Below are 17220 nucleotides of genomic sequence, written 5' to 3'. Positions count from 1 at the left end.
TTAAAAACAAATATGCATTATATTTTATTATAGCTGAAAAAGGGATCGATGATTGTTGATCATATGATACTTATGCTCATACATTCTAGATCCGATCAGAGAAGAGGGAGGAAGTTCACAAAATAAGTTTGGGTACAAATTAAATCGACAAATTAAAAGGTACGAAAACCCTAGCATCCATTTTCACGACCCTCATGAAATCCAATTCATGGAGAGAAGAATGCTTAGTAGCCCGGGGGCCTGTGGGCGATGAAACTGACGATCTGCACCTGACGGTTGTTGTCGAATCCGATGATTCTGATGAAGGCATCCTGGTGTTGGGTGGCGGCCTCATCGAGCTCCTTGAGGACCTGGACTGGGTCAGTGCACCCGAACATGGGCAGCTTCCACATTGTCCAGTACCTTCCGTCATAGTATCCTGGGGACCTGTTGTTCTCACGATGCGGGAACGCATTCTACAATATTGTATTTTATAATACAGTCAATGATCGAACTAGAAATTTTTACTAATACACATAAAAAAGAAAATGGAATTAAAAGTACCTTTGGGTCCAACTCGAATTCGAGGCAAGGAATGAGACCAGTGCGGATAAGGAAGTCAACTTGCTTCAAGAGTTGCTCCCTTGTTAGTGGTGGCAAGTACGACAATGTCTCGAACTTCTTCAATCCCTCGGTGGGCCACACCTATATTATGTGCACAAATTTATAAGTATACTAATTAATAATACTTTCTCTGTCGCATAAAAATAGATGTTTTGGAGATGAAATGGAACCTTCATGCATGAGACTCTGCCGCCGTTGTTGGTGATGGTGGTGATGTCAGCGGTCTTGCGGGTGGTGGGGAAGGCGGAGACGGACTTGAGTCCGGTGAAAGGAACCACCATGCTGGCTTGAGCAGGGGCGGAGCGGGCGGCCACGGCGGCGGTGGAGATCATTGAGGATGCCATTGCTCTATATCTCTAATTAAGTTCTCACTCAATGTGTCTGCTGTGTTGGATGCCCCCACCATTTATAATGCCATGAACTAGATGGTTTCTAATTGGTGAGAGTGGATTTTCATCGGAGGGCTGTGGTTTGATCATGGTAAGGTGTCGGTGGATGTGAGGCGTTGGATGTGCCATTTTGATTTTGCGACCACATATAGATGGATTAGTGCCTTATCTTATCTGCAGTAGTTTGAGGTTGAGACTGCAAATGCAGCACAGCCCTTCATATGAAGATGACTATTTGTCTATTTTGCTTTCTAGGAGTATTAGATATTTTTTTCTCTTTCTTTTATGAAAATTACGTTTATGGTTAATTTTTTTTTAAATTGATGAGATTGAATTTTGCTTTTTTTACATGACTATGTATGCACACCTTCAGTTAGTTTAAATTGTTAATTGTGCAATGCAGGTCCAGTTAGTTGCAATATTGCTATCTATTGTTGATAAATCATCAAGTTATAATCATGAGGCATTGACTAATTATGATTATTTAGTCATTAGGCAAGCTTGTAGAAATAAATCGTACATATTGATTTATCTATTATTATTAATATTATTATTATTATTATTATTATAAAAATAAAAAAGGGTGCATAGCCACTTGGGTCTGGTAGGCGGACTAGTGGGTAATTTGTGGTACATATTGCACAAGGTTGATTTGTTTTTATACATTGGACTCCAAACCATGAGATTTTCAAAATTTAAGATGACAAGTGCATTTAATTTGTGTGTATTCAATGTGATTAATATGTAAATTATCTATGTTTATGATAAGTTTAGATAAGTCTCTAAAATTAGTTTATAGTAAGGACTCATTTGATAAAAAAAATATGGGATATGAAAAGATATGTAAAATAAGATAAGAAATGCGGGCTTCATGTCAAGATATGCAAAGATATGATTTTTTTCGTTGTTGTTTGATATAACGTAAATTATCTAAATTTGTATAGTATATTAAATAACATGACTTAACTTAACAAATTGATGGGTTACATAAACATGGTTAAAGTTATAATTTTGGTAAGATTGGGTAGGGTCCTTGTCTTATATTGGACTTTGAGTTAAGCTTAACTATGATATCAAACAATTAGAAATGCTCTTATATAATTCTCTATCTTGGTATTACTAACTTATCAACCACGCCCTAATTGTGATAGGTCGAGCTTCAATATTTCTTGTAGCAAAAGGTGATGCGGTCACCCCAGCCGCCCCCACACCCCGGCCGGACAGTTTGTGAGGGGGTTCAATCAGGGTACACAGCGGCCCGTTAGAGAGGAGGCCTTCAACCCACTGTCCTTACAGGAGCCCATCTCTCAAGGCCTCACACTTGTGCCTGAGAGATGGAAGCTCCAACACGCCAGTAGTGGGATTCAAACTCAACTCCTTGTAGCAATATCTGCTCCCCCGGAACCAACTGCGCTAAGCCCCTGCGAGCGAGCTTCAATATTTCTACTAATACGTGTGGTCACAATTTCCCCTATTTGAAGTGTGAAACTCAATAACTTTGCGATAAAGTATACCTAATCAGCTAGTAACACACTTCTTTTAATAAAATTTGAAATTCAAACTTACACAAGTGTACATGAACCATTATTGATCATTTTAAAGAAATAATTAAACTTCATTGTAAACAAATTATGAATATTATATTCAAATTCACGTAAAATATAATCATCTATATCATCACTATATGATAATTTGCTTCAGTTTGAGGCGTAAGTTCCTCAATAAAAAATATTCAGAGAATCACTTTATATATTGAAAAAAAAAACTCTACATAAAAATTAAATGCACACTTTTTAGTTGGATTCGAAAATAATTCCCATGAAATTCTGAAAATGATTACATATTTGTCTGATAATAATGAAATTGTTTTCTCGCTATAAGTAGTATGACTGATGATTTGAAGGCGCCACTATGAAAAACAGATGCTGTTTTTCAAAGAAAATTATAAAGGTTTCCTAGATAATAGGAGCAATTATTATTATTTTTGGTGATGCAACATTCTCAAATCGATTACGAAAAAAAAGTCGTGTGCATCATTGGACACTTTAGCATACCCGACAAGTCTAAAAAATTCAATAAAGGCATAGCAAACTGTTACACAGATGAGTCCATAACATCATCTATTTATATCATGAAGACCACATATTTGAACTTTGAAGATAACAGTACAACAAAATGTAGCCAATAGCAATCTATATTATTCATGAGCCACGAATATTATTGAAAATAATTTTGGAAAGGAACCATACGATGATTTGATTTGTAGCACAATGATTTCGTGGACTCTGGCAATTATAATTATTAAGGATTTATTTAGTACTATCACATAGAATTGACAGTGTTGATTTAATATATTTACAGCATTTAATTTCAAATTTAATATATTTAATAAAAATATTTAGATTTGAAAATAAATTTCAATTTTAAATACTCTCTCGACTCCACGATTTGAAATTTCAAAAATTGAGCATCTTCTAAACACACATAGTATTAGTACATACTACATACATACGCAACACCCACAGTACAAAACTGAATATACACATTATTTGAAAACAAATTATAATACTCCTATATTATAAATTTAAATCTAACTCAATTCAAATTCCAACACACTTCCAATTTCATAATACAAAATGGAAGGTAAATGATGCAAAGAATGCCTATAAATTCCAAAAATGCCCATAATATTTATTTTTTCAAATACTAATACACTCTTATTTTAATATTACTCCCTCCGTCCCCGAAAAGTATGAACTATTTCATTTTTAGTCTATCCCTGAAAAGTATGAACTTTCTAATTTTAGAAACTTCTTTATCTCTAATGAGGTGATGGACCCTTTCTCCACTAACAAAATTTTAAAAACTTTTTCTTTCTATGTCTCTCTTATTTTTCTAATTATGCATTAAAACTCGTGGTGAACCAAATGTTGATACAGTTTAGAGACGGCGGAAGTACTTAAGGATTAAGGAATGCAACATTATTTTATTCCTTTGTCAATTCTCATCTTTCTTAGTTGTAATATAATATCAAAGTTATGATGTAATTAGTTATTTCTAAAAATTGAGCAAGATTTTATCAGACTTTACAATTTTTCAAACAATTTACCCTTTTATTTCAATACTGAGGAAATAACATTAGTTTTTTCGCAATTGGGATATTGAGTAGTACTTAATATTGGACTCCCAGTCAATAATAAACTGACATGACATTATATCGTATCAAATGGGCCATTGTAAAAACACACAAATCCATAAAGATTTTAACCAAAAAAAAAGTGTAAATCTCAGTTCCAACTATAATCATATTAAAATGGGCTTCATCGAAAAGCCCATTTAGTTATCACCCATTATAGAAAATGGGCTTTGGATTCGTTCACATTGGAAAGCCCATTATTTGGGTTGTGCTCTCACATCGATACGTCTGTATCTAATTCCAAACAGTTGATTCAATTTTCAGTCTTGACTCCATTGAAATCGATCCCAATTAATCAACCCTAGGTCAGAAAAATGGGGCGGAAGAAGGGGGCGACGCTGGTGCACGACGGCCCGCCGGACGACTTCGACCCGGAGAACCCCTACAAGGACCCGGTGGCGATGCTGGAGATGAGGGAGTATCTCGTCAGGGAGAAGTGGATCGACATCGAGAAGGCTAAGATCCTGAGGGAGAAGGTCAAATGGTGCTACCGAGTTGAAGGCATCAATCATCTCCAGAAATGCCGCCACCTCGTCCACCAGTATCTCGAATCCACCCGCGGAATCGGCTGGGGCAAGGACCACCGCCCCCACGTCTTCCACGGTTTGCTGATTTTTCCGATTAGTTTGTGGTGTGATTTCGTTTTTTGCTGGTGTGTTTGGTGAGTTTAATTTTGTTTCAATTTTTGGTTGCCTTAGGTCCGAAGGTGGAGGCGACTGCCGATTGAATTGACGGTGGATGGACTCGAGAGTCTCCGATTTGAATAATGTGAGATCTTCTATTAATTACTAGTACTTCATTATCCCCTTTAGTTTTCGTGATTGAGATTATATTTTAGTACTTCTTTGAAACTAGCTGGATTAAGCTCTGGACTGAGATTAGGGTTCTTGCTTGTTATGCCATTGAAAAATTCAAATGCTATGCAAGCACTACATTTTAATTGTAGATACTTCACAGAATTGCTCGTCAAGGTTACTTAGATTAAGTTTCATGGAGGTGCATTGAATGGTCGAGACCAACCCTTAACTTAAGCTTGAGATTCACTTCTAGTTAAATAGGAGTACTACTTAATGTTTTATTTTCTCTTTGAAATTGTTTTTTCAGTCTCTAGTTTGAGGTTCTGAACTGTATATATAAAATGATTGAGGTTTAAGAAAGGAACAACAAGAAGAAGCAAACCTTAAAGTGTTCCCTAAAAAATTATTTTGCTGGATTATTTCCAGCTGATGTTGGAGACTCAGAACATGGTGATGGGTGTCTACAGACACCTTTTTGAATAACTTGTGGCTGCTGATAAATGCTAAGCCGTGTTTGGTTTTGAAAAGTGTGGGTGTGAGCAAATTAGATATAGGTCTGTGTATATTTGGAAGGAAAGCTCTGTTCGACCATCACAATGCTTTGTTCTAAATAATTTTAAACTTTGTTAGGTGTTGTAAAAGAAATGAAAGACTAAACACAAATTGTATCCACTCACTGTCACTGTTGCTGATGGATAACTTGTGGGGTAGCATGAACAATTAAAATGTCACCAAGAAACAGTTTCTCTTTCCACATGTAGATGAGAGTGATCCTGCTTATTATTGTAACCTAGTTTATCAATATGAAGATATTTGGTTCACTTATTCTGATTTTCGTCCCTACAGGTAATCATGTTTATCCAGCAAGATGATATATGTGAGATGTGTTTGCATGTCGATCAGGTGTGTTCATTGGGTTATTAACCTTTTCTCCAGCTAGACTGTTACAGTCAATTGTATGTCTTTTGTTTAATCCAAACATTGAGGCCCAGGTGGCTAACTTCTTTTCTCTTGCAACTTTCTGTATCGTGGAAGTGATGAGAGATTTTACCAACAATCAATAGCAAAATAATGCCATAAGTTCTTCTCTTTGATTTTGATTACTTTAATGTCTTAATAGATGGTGATTGTGTTTCATTTACATTTGATGCTTGCTAAGTCAGTTTTTAATTTCACTGTAGTTGAGACTTGAGACACAAATCATCTTTCAAGTTCAACTTTACAGAGTTTATTGCTTGTAATAACATTTAGCTAGTTCTGCACACTAGGAAATGCCAAAATTTGATGTCATAAAGAATGATATTTGCATAATGGACTAATTTATACTTGGTCGGATATCAATCATTATCTATAGTTGTTCTGATATTAAGCTTTGTGGATTTTAGATATGAAACATTTGTGACTCTACTGGGTTTGTGCCAGGCATATGAACCAATTTTGTACAAAATCTCCAACAATAATTTCATCAACAGAATAACAGAGTCTATTTACATGATCCCAAGATATTCACAACTATATGTGTAATTAAATTAATTAATAGAGCTCCATGTTTTCCTTCCTACCTTCATCTGGTGCTCTGCTATATCACCACCTTTTCAGCATTTAACTGATGACTGGAGTTCCCTGGAATACATGAAAATACAGCAAAAGAAAGTCAGATTAAAACAAAGTCAGCAATCTGAATAGTGGATAGATGTAAATTGTAATTCAAGTTTGCAGGGGGGTGTGCGTGTGTGTGTGTGTGACAGCATTGTAATCGGGCTGCTGAGAAGCCACATTTTCATTATTTTGTTGCATTACACTCTCCCTCGGTTTCATAAAAATATGAAGAGTTAGGGATGACATGAGAATTAATGCATAATTGGTAAAGTGAGAGAAGATAGAAAGAAAAAATAATCATAGTATTGTTAGTGGATAATGAGATCCCCCTTATTAGAGAGAGGGAAGTTACCAAAAAAATGAGATATTTTTATGGGACACCGCAAACTGAAAAATGTCTTTATTTTTGTGGGACGGATAGAGTCGTATTTTTATTTGATACTACCTCCGTCCCTGAAAATTTGTCTCATTTCACTTTTTACCATTTTTTATAGTGGATCTCATTATTCCACTAACTCATTCCTAAATCCTACTCACATTTTATTATAAAACTAATCCCTCCGTTCCATTTTAGGAGTCCCGATTTACCATTTTTGGATGTCCCACTTATGGAGTCTCGGTTGGAATGTTCCTTAATTGGTAATAGGTCTCACATTCCACTCACATTTTATTATAAAACTAATACTACCTCCGTCCCTGAAAACTTGTCCCATTTTTTCTATTTCCGTCCGTCCCCCAAAATTTGTTCCATTTTACTTTTTACCATTTTTTGTAGTGGATCTCATATTCCACTAACTCATTCTTACTCACATTTTATTATAAAACTAATATATAAAAGTAGGACCCATACTCCACTAACTTTTTCAACTCACTTTTCATTATATTTTTTAAAACCCGTATCGGGTCAAAGTGGGACAAATTTTTGGAGACGGAGGTAGTATATAAAAGTAGGATCCACATTTCACTATCCTTTTTCATCAGCTTTTCTTTACATTTCTTAAAACACGTGCCGAACTCAATTGGGACTCCTAAAGTGGGACGAAGGGAGTAATATATAAAAGTAGAACTCATATTCCACTAACTTTTTCTACTCATTTTTCGTTACATTTTTTAAAACTCATGCCGGATCAAAGTGGGATAATATTTGGGGGACGGAGGTAGTACTTTTTTATGACTATTCCCTCTGTTCCATAGTTATAGAGTCATTTTGGCACGTTCTAGTGATAGAGTCATTTCCATTTTTAGTAAAAGTCAACACATTTTTTCACACCTACTTTGCTCTTTCTTACTTTTTCTCTCTACATCTCTCTATCTTTTTCATTTTCCACTTTATTCTCTCTTTATTTAACTCACCTAACATAATTTTTCTTAATCTCCATGTTGAAAAGAAACGCCTCAATTGCTATAGAACGGAGGGAGTACCATACTGTAGATACTTTATGTATTTCATCATTTGAAACTAAGTAGAAAAACTATACTCCCTCGTCCATAAATAATCTCTTTTTTATATTTTGGTTTGTCCTACAAATTTAGTTGACTTTCATTTTTGGCAAAGAGTGTCTCTTATGAAGTGGGTCCAATCTCCATTAGCAATATTTTCATTTTTTATCTTTTTTACTTTACAGATTCGCATTAACACTCGTGTTGTCCCTAAATTTCTTATTTTTATTGGACGAAGTATACTATTGAATCAAGATATGAATATCCCTCTAAAAATGTGTCTCTGTTTATAATAAATATATCTCTACATTCCGTGTTGATCTTTATCAAATCACATTCCTCTAACATTTGTTTAAAAATCACATTCCTCTAACATTTGTTTTATGCATATTAATTGTTAGATGACCATTTGCCTCAAACCATTGGCTCTATCACAACACTATTGTGACTCCTTTATCGAGTGTACCAATCAACTTGTGGTCCAAACAATTATTTTCCACCAACACATATATTTATTTTGTAATGATTTGGGAACTAAGTCTGTAGGAGTATATAACAAACAAATTAGCCGTTAAGTAATTTAATTTTATTGAGAAGTTATTGTCAGCTCAAATGTCACTCCATATTGATGTGGTACCTGAGCTTCTTTCCATCAGATATATTAGGATCTTTATTATAGTGCATCATTTTTTTTAAAAATTAGTCAATGAATAAGATATTAGGAGTTGGTTGATGTGAATGAATAAAATAATTACATCGAAATGGAATGGTGGAAGAATCGAATAACATTTCCTGTATAATTTATATGTTCACGGAATGAATACGAGTACAATTTATATTTATGTCTTATTAGTTGATTTTTTCTTACATCATATTTTTCTTTTTAAATACAGTGTCGACTAATATTATTAACACTATAATAGAAATGTTTTACTAGTCTAACAAATAATTTAATACTAAAAAACTATGTGTCAAACTTTTAATGGAATAATTAAATTGATTTATCGGAATTAATTCTATAAATATAAATTAGACACTTATCAAACTTTTTTGCTAGAAAATTATAAAGACACAATTCTGAGATTTTTCCTCTAATATTTTAGCGAGTTATAATTGTTTTTTTGTTATATCGTCATTATGTAAACATTGTTGATATATTCAATTTTATAATATAAAATAATTGAATTGAATATTGAAGTATATATTTTATTTTGCAATATTATTGTTACACATAATCATATAAAATATTACAATTAATTGCTTTGTATCCGTTGGAACACTAAACTCATCATGAGCTATAGATGGAATTACTAGTATTTTCATTCTATTGAGTACTATAAGGATTCCATTAGGAATTAATTCCTAATGAAAGAACATTACCATTTTATTTAATCAAGATATATATGAGCTAATTAGTTCATATTTTTTTACACTAGCTACGAATACGGTTATGAATTTAATTAACATAAAGTTTTTTTTAAAAGGGCAATTCTTGATCATTTTAATGGGTCATTCACATTCTCCATACAAAAAATAGTAATTAGTACTAGTATATATTAGCATTTGCTAAAGATTCTCTTATTAGTATTAGTATTAGTATTAGTATTTGTATTAGTAGTATCTTGACCAGTATCTCCCACAAGAAAAAATAGACACATTTATTACATTAAAAGAGCCCATCTGATTAAATCAAATATACTATACTATATTACAGCTCACAAAACAATACCTATATACATTGTAAATAGGCTAAAAACTAAACGATTCAAACAAGCTTAGTAGACAAAATGGAGGATATTTATATACTAAATTATAATTAACCTCCAAAAAAAGAGGTTAATCAAAGTGGTTTATTTGTATAAACCACCATCACCACAAAGATTATTGCAAGCAAATTGCAGTAGCAATTTTGTTGCCATCTTGTTGAATGATTGATATATCATACACTAGTATATCTCTTGACTTAATTGTCATTTAGTAATGAGATGGTAATTAGGGATGGAATTAGCTTGTAAAAAACTAGTCCTCTTCACAAATCGACCTTTCATTCTTGGTCTCTTCTCAGCGTTGAGCTTCCTAACCTCGTACCTTATCTTCTTCGAGAACAACCTCGTCCTCCTCTTCTCTCTGTACCTCGACACCCTCGCCTCCCTCCCCGCGTCGCTCCATATCCTCCCCCCCTTCCCCCCTCCCCATTCATCACCCTGCGCATAAAAAAAATAAAATATAAATGAAGAGATAATAAAGTACAAGAAATTTATATTTGATTTTTACTATATTACAAAAGTAAATGAGTGAGACAAATTTTAAAAATACCAGGATTATGTCTATGTTGAAGTGAGGTCTGATTCCATCCGTCCAGGGCGATCCTTGAGTAGCCCAAGCAGCAATGACTGCTTCGTAATCGAGCCTCAACAACATCCTCGATTCATTTTCCATCGCTCTAACTTCTTCTCCGTTCGGGAAATCCAACTCCCAATTCACCTCCGGTTCGAAATTGCAGTCTTCAATTTTGACGCTTTTCTCATCAACGGTGTTTACGTTCCCAAGCAAGCTCTCCACATCTGCCGCGAACTCGTCGTCGCACGTGCTGAGCAGCTCCTCCAGATTCAGCTCGTGATCGTCGTCGAAAAACCCTAATTCCTCCCCCTTCACCATTATCTCCTCGTCGAAGACCGGAACCCTACAGAAGAGCTGCTCCTCCGTCTCCTCGGGGAACGGATCGTCGGAGCTCATCTCCGGCACCACCGGCAGCTGGTGGATGACCGACGGCGCCGCGGCACGGGACTTCCCATGCCGCGGCGTCCTGGCTTTTTTTGTGAAGCCTTGGTGCCAGGACGGCGCGGTGCACGAGGACGTCTCGAGGCGGACGCGCTCGTGGCGGCTGGCGAGCTGGTTGGCGGAGTGCACCGCACCGTCGCAGGACTGGCAGAGGAAGGCGTCGTCGGCGGCGCAGAACCACCGCGCTCGCTTCAGCAAGCAGCTGTCGCACGCCCTCGCCGTCTTGGCGCCGAGCACATTCGATGCCTTGCTTCTGTTGAGGTTCATTTTTTTTTTTTTTCTTTTTTGGGGGGAATTTGGGTGAATTAGGGCTACAAATTGGAATTACATTTATGGAGTTATTGGTGGTTTTAGTATTGGGAGAATGAAGTGGAATTAGGGCGGGCCCATTGACGATTCTGATCTGCACTGTGATTGGATGGGACTAAGTGTTGATCTTTATAGAATTATTGTGATTGGATGAGTGGAATAGTCAGGGATTTCTTAGGGGTCCAGATTGAGATGTGTTTTGTCACTTTTCCACTTTTCTCAATCACTAAACTTAGCTACATTTTGATGGTTTCCACTTGTGGTTAATAACATTTTTTTTTTAGTCTAAATAACCTTTTTAAATTATACCACATACACTTAAAAAAACATCTTTAATTCTGGTGTGACAAATGTATAATTGGCAATTGTGTTCTCAATTTAAATAAAGATTAAGGTATAGTAGACAATTATACCCCGAAAGTGTCACAGATGAACAAAAGATTAAAGTATATTGTGCTATTGTGTCCTCCACTTAAAAGACAATTTTATTTGCGCCCTCAATTTTGGTCAATTTTCTAAGAGCAATTCATTATGTATCTAATTTCGTGTCCAAATAAGATACTACGTTTGTTGTAGTGTACGTAGTTTATTCTCAAGGTTGATCAACTTCTGCAACTGTGAATCCACTATATTCGATATCCATATGTATTGTCAATTCGTACAGGAACAATTCCTTGGTACGCAATTTAGTTCGAGAAAACTAGGAATTTCTAATTGAACATACATATTATTTTGTCTTAACAAAAGAATTATTTCTTTTAAACTGATTCTCCTATCTCTCTACAATAGAGAAATATATATATTATTTGTGCCAGTTTACAAGTCCAACTTTAATGAATTAAAACCCAATATTGCATTGTTAGGGGTACAGATTGAGATGTAGTATTTTGTCACTTTTCCACTTTTCTCAATCACAGAATTTCACAACCTTTGGTGGTTTCTTCTTGTGGTTCAATTATTTGTTACTTAGAGCTTCTATTTGTGGTCCTTTGTCTCTCTCCCTCTGTCTCAAGGTCATCTCTGAGGTTTTGTCATACTCAACACTCTCTCTCAAGGCCAACATTCATATGGGGTTTTGTCCTAGTATGGTTTTAAAGTGTGATTTCATCCACTTGATGCACTTGTGGATGTGATTGATGAAAATTTGAACGAGTGTTGCCAAAACTGTCATTCTCTGGCTTTTGGGGAAGAGAAGGGCGTGGTGACTCGGCCATGAAGTCCAATCTCACAACCCTTATAATATCACTTTTAATGTTTCGTCTGAATGGAATAAAATTATTTCAATTTTTTCCTTGCTTGTACGTAGCTGTCACATATATGATTTATACAAAATAAAAACTATCAAGTGGGCTATTTAGAAGCTAAGTCTCGATGTCATGAGGAAGTCGATAAGCAGTAGAGTAGTTGAGTGTCTAAATCTAGTGTTATCAAGTGGGCTAAGCCAGTCCGCTTAAGGCCTGGCTTGGCCTAGGCTAACGACTAGGGGTGGAAATTCGGGTACTCATGGGTACTCGACACGAAAAAACTGGGTACCCAAATCTGAAAACGTCTAAAGTACACCCCCGATACCGACCCGATATGTTTTTCGGATACTTGAATACTTGCCACGGTTATCCGAATCTGACAAATCACATACTTAAATACTCGACTCTTTACACATGTTAATAACTACTAAAAATAATTGAGAATAAAAAATGTATAATATTTTCAAAAGTTAAAGTTATCTTATTCGTTAAGAATATAGTGTAATGTTTGTGTTAAAATGACAACACCTCTTAAAGTGACACTTTGACACCACGTATCCAGCAATATTATAAACGCTTCACAACAATGGCATAAACGCTAGACAACAATCTATAGATTGCTGTCTAACGTATTGGATATTGCTGGCCGAAAAAAATTAGTGTCTAATGTATTGGATATTGTTGGCTGACAAACTCATAGTTTAGGATTGTTTTGTGGGTGAATAGATAGTGATTTTGATGATTTGAGGTGTTTAATACTCCATCCGTCCCACTTTAGGAGTTCCGATTTACCATTTTTGGGTGTCCCACTTTAGGAGTCCCGGTTAGAATATTTCATAAATGGTATTAGGCCCCAAATTCCACTAACCTTTTTCCACTCTCACTTTATTATAAAACTAATATAAAAAAGTAGGACCCACATTCCACTATCTATTTTCACCAATTTTCCTTTACATTTCTTAAAACTCGTGCCGAACTCAACTGGGACTCCTAAAGTGGGACGGGGGGAGTATAGGTTTTTACCACAGATACACTAATTAAGTGAGTTAATGAGTTTGGCGTAGTTTTGTGATGAAAGCAGGTTGAAACAAGCCGAGGCTGATCTTGAGGAGGATTCCAGAGAAGAAACCCGACCGGGTGTTTTCCATTCTCGGAAAACCCGGTCGGGTGTTTCGTGCAACTCACGGGTTCCAGAGAGAAAACCCGGTCGGGTGTTCTGTCACCCGCAGATCACCCGGTCGGGTGTTTTTGACAACTTCAAATATAAAAGGGGTTCTCACTCATTTTCGAACCCTAACTTTCCCCACTACAAAATCAAGAAAGAAATTGGGAGATTTAAGAGGATTGAAGACAATGAGGCTTCCATCTTCAAGATTGAAGAATAAGACTCTCCCCAACATCAATTCCACCTTAGGGAGTTCTATTTTCCATTTTCCTTATGTGTTTCCTTTGTTGCTTTTGTATTTTCTTTTGTTTCAGCTTCCACTATGAGTAGCTAAGTTTTTATTAGGGATTTTGGTGAAGTTTGTATGGAATCCATGGGTTAAACCTTGATTTGTGCTTATCTATCTCTTTTGTGTTGGTTTTGTTGGTTATTGGGTTTTTCCATTATCTAATTGTTTAGCTACCAATTGGATATGTCTTGTTCTAATTATTGTCATTGAGAGATGCTTGATTAGATTGTTAAATATTCCCTCCGTCCCAGATTAAGAGTCACTTTTTGCCATAAAATTCCGTCCCAGTTTAAGAGTCACATTTAGAATTTTTCATATTTGGTCATACAATTTTACCTCATTCTTCAACAAAATTACATAAAAATGCCATTATCTACATTAAAATAAATCAAAACAAAAATCAAAAGTCAAAAGGGACCCACCTTCAACCAACTCCACCATCTCACTTCATTTATTACACACTCTACCATCTAACTTCATTTATTACACACTCCATCATCTCACTTCATTTATTACACACTTCAACTCTTTCTTAAAATCCGAGCCATAACAATAAGTGACTTCAAATGTGGGACGGAGGGAGTAATCAACAACTACGTGCGTTTAATGTGATAGAGAGATGCATAGCTAGAGAGAGGGCTTGGGTCCGTAGGTCTTAGGAGTCGGCCTTGACTTGTAGGGAGGAGACTCCGACACTAGAGACCGATCAACGAGTTACATGCACCCGAGAGGGGGTCTAGCCAATCATCCCGACTTTCCTAGCCACACATGAGACCCAATAGATGAGCATGATCCCTAGGTGAACACCCGTGATCCATACCAACGGATCCATAACCCTACCTTCTCAATTTGAATGAAAACCATCCTTTTACTTTTTTTTCTTAGTTATATTCTTAATTTTCTTACTTGTTCTTTGATCTTAGTTAAGAAAAATTATAAACCCCTTTTATTAGTCTAGATAGTGTTCAAAGTTGCATCGTAGTACTCAAGCCGTCATTTAGTCTTCGAGCATCGATAATTTCAACTTGCCACGTGCTACATACCCCATACACTTGTGGGTGACATATTGATTGCAAAATTAGCATGAGTCACTGGCCGAGTAAATTTACCCTTGAGCATTTTTTATGATTGCCACATGGCAGTTGATTATTCGTCCATATGTACAAATGATTGGCTAGGAATTGTGGTATGGTGTTACTTTAAGAGGTGTTGTCATTTTAACGCACCCCTATAGTATATTGTTAGTTCTTTTGTTTTTGTTTTTTTTTTTGCATGCTAGTAATACCTTTTTATGAACTTAAAAATACTGACTGTATTGCTGAGGGAGGCCAGTAGCTAACCAAGGTGCAATGAGAGAGTATGTGAAAACAGCAACATAATGGATATAGAGACTTGCAGTAAGAAAGAGTGGAGGGAATGAGAGTTGAGTCACTTTGACGGAGAGTGAGATGATTTATAGTGATTTAGAGAAAGTTAACCTAATTATTCTAATTAAGTAAATAACTTAGCCCAGCCCCACCTATCCTGAAAGGCAAAACGTAATTTAAATATACTTAAAACAATAAATCAGATATTCGGGTAATACCCGATGCCCGATTGGGTTGCCCGATACCCAACTTATCTTAAATTTTACCATCCAATCCCATTAGATTGGATATCTAGTAGCCTGTACTCGGCGGCCAACGGATGTTGGGTAAACCCAAGATCCGATATTTGTATTCTTACCCCCACTCAAGACTGAAGCGCGTTGGTTGGGTTGGATTTCTTTAACTCGGTTCAAGCCCACTTGATAAGTGGGTTGGGTAGGGTCATGATGTGCCGAGTTGGATGATTTTAAAATTGCACGAAACAATATATTAATATCTACTTAGATAAATATGAATGTTTAAATTTATTTTATTGTAATTATATTTTTTAAAAATTTAATAAAATATAATTAAAATTGGAATAGAAATAGAAATAATTAAAAGGGTCTAACTAGAGCTCGCTTCGGCCCATCCTAGACAAGTGTAAGCAAAAAAGTAAACCACAGTAGTATATTTCTCCAGTAGTGTGATCTGTTGCTAACTTTCTTAGGTTGCTAACTCTGTTAACTTATCAATGCATTGTATTAAAAATGTCAACACATAATTTTGTTGATCTTTCAATATACTGTGTTAACATTATATTTTGACATTTTAATATCATTGTATTGATATTTAATACACTGCGTTGATGTGTTAGCAAAGTTAGCAATGTAAAGAATTGGCAATATATCGCACCAATATTTCTCCATATATAAAATAATAAAATAGTTGGGTAAACAACTCTAAAATAAAAGTGCCCTTACAATACTAATTGGTTGCATAATGAAAGTGCCCTTACAATACTTGGTTGCATAATGAATCAAATAATAATAATATCAACAACTACAACAAATAATAGTAATATAAGTAGTACTAATATACTGGACTTATTTGTTAATCAGTCATCTTTTAATTTGCTGGAATTTATTAGAATCGTGATATTAATGTAGTTTTAGTTCAACGTAATTATTTTGGTTCATACAACTTAATCATCAAAATATTTAGAAAATTTAGAAAACACTTGAGGGCGTTTTCGGAATAAATTGTGGTCATTTGGTTAAATGTCTTGACGTATTATCTAATTAGCAATCAATAAAATATTAGTACGATTTTGGAAAAGGAATTTCGAATATATTGTGATCCTTAAAATTGACATTTTGTTGCATATTCTTATTACGTACTATTGTCAGTCGACACGTACTGACTATTCAAGCTACCAGACAAGTGTTAGGTGTATTATATTGAATTAATAAATTGATATAAGAGGTACAATTAAAACATAACGACTATATATTCATTAATTAGGAGGTGAAAACTAAAAGGGGAAAAATATAATGAGAATTTAGGTGAAATTGTTAATAATAATAAATATAAAAAGTATAATTCAAATTTCAATATTTCAATATGTGGTCAAGGAATCAAGGACAAGTCATACTAGGGCCTAGGGGCATGGGACTAACAATTTTAACAACTTCCAAGGCTATTTTTTAAAGTTATATTTTAATTTAGGGATATTGGCTTCTAATAGTACCAAACTTTCAAAAAGTTGGTTTTTCCATGAACTTTCAATTTGACAAATAATATCATGAACTTTTACCCGAGTTTGTTATTTTCCTCCGGCAAAAAAGTTTCGACAAATAATATCATGATATGGATTTTTTATCTATAACCATTGATAATACGTCAAGACATTTAACACAACCATCCGAAACTTTTTCGCCGGAGAGAAATAACAAACTTGGATAAAAGTTCATAATATTATTTGTCAAATTGAAAGTTCGTGGAAAAAACCAACTTTTGAAAGTTCCGCGATATTAGGGGCCAATATCCTTTTAATTAATTA

At 35.1% G+C, this 17220-nt stretch overlaps 3 protein-coding genes across 3 annotated transcripts; 1 reads left to right on the top strand and 2 right to left on the bottom strand.

Moving 5' to 3' along the window:
• Window positions 1–990, bottom strand: LOC125200979 (ribulose bisphosphate carboxylase small subunit, chloroplastic-like). Its single transcript, XM_048098831.2, has 3 exons — window positions 774–990; window positions 544–684; window positions 1–455 (listed from the first exon to the last, which is right to left on the bottom strand). Exons 1-3 carry the CDS (start codon window positions 945–947, stop codon window positions 225–227), a joined length of 546 nt encoding a protein of 181 aa, XP_047954788.2. The 5' UTR covers window positions 948–990; the 3' UTR covers window positions 1–224.
• Window positions 991–4438: 3448 nt separating this feature from the next.
• Window positions 4439–6088, top strand: LOC125205455 (NADH dehydrogenase [ubiquinone] 1 beta subcomplex subunit 10-B-like). The gene is made up of 3 exons (XM_048104399.2): window positions 4439–4791; window positions 4887–4956; window positions 5832–6088. Exons 1-2 carry the CDS (start codon window positions 4503–4505, stop codon window positions 4913–4915), a joined length of 318 nt encoding a protein of 105 aa, XP_047960356.1. The 5' UTR covers window positions 4439–4502; the 3' UTR covers window positions 4916–4956; window positions 5832–6088.
• Window positions 6089–9681: 3593 nt separating this feature from the next.
• BBX16 (B-box type zinc finger protein with CCT domain-containing protein) lies at window positions 9682–11135 on the bottom strand. Its single transcript, XM_048113383.2, has 2 exons — window positions 10341–11135; window positions 9682–10228 (listed from the first exon to the last, which is right to left on the bottom strand). The coding sequence occupies exons 1-2, from the start codon at window positions 11070–11072 to the stop codon at window positions 9995–9997; spliced, it is 966 nt and encodes a 321-aa protein (XP_047969340.2). The 5' UTR covers window positions 11073–11135; the 3' UTR covers window positions 9682–9994.
• Window positions 11136–17220: the final 6085 nt, after the last annotated feature.

Source organism: Salvia hispanica, chromosome 2, assembly GCF_029641045.1.
Source record: "Salvia hispanica isolate PSC_SH4W2 chromosome 2, Shi_PSC_v1, whole genome shotgun sequence".
NCBI lineage: Eukaryota > Viridiplantae > Streptophyta > Magnoliopsida > Lamiales > Lamiaceae > Salvia > Salvia hispanica.
Note: the sequence above shows the minus strand (reverse complement) of the source record. Positions and strands in the feature narration are given on the sequence as shown.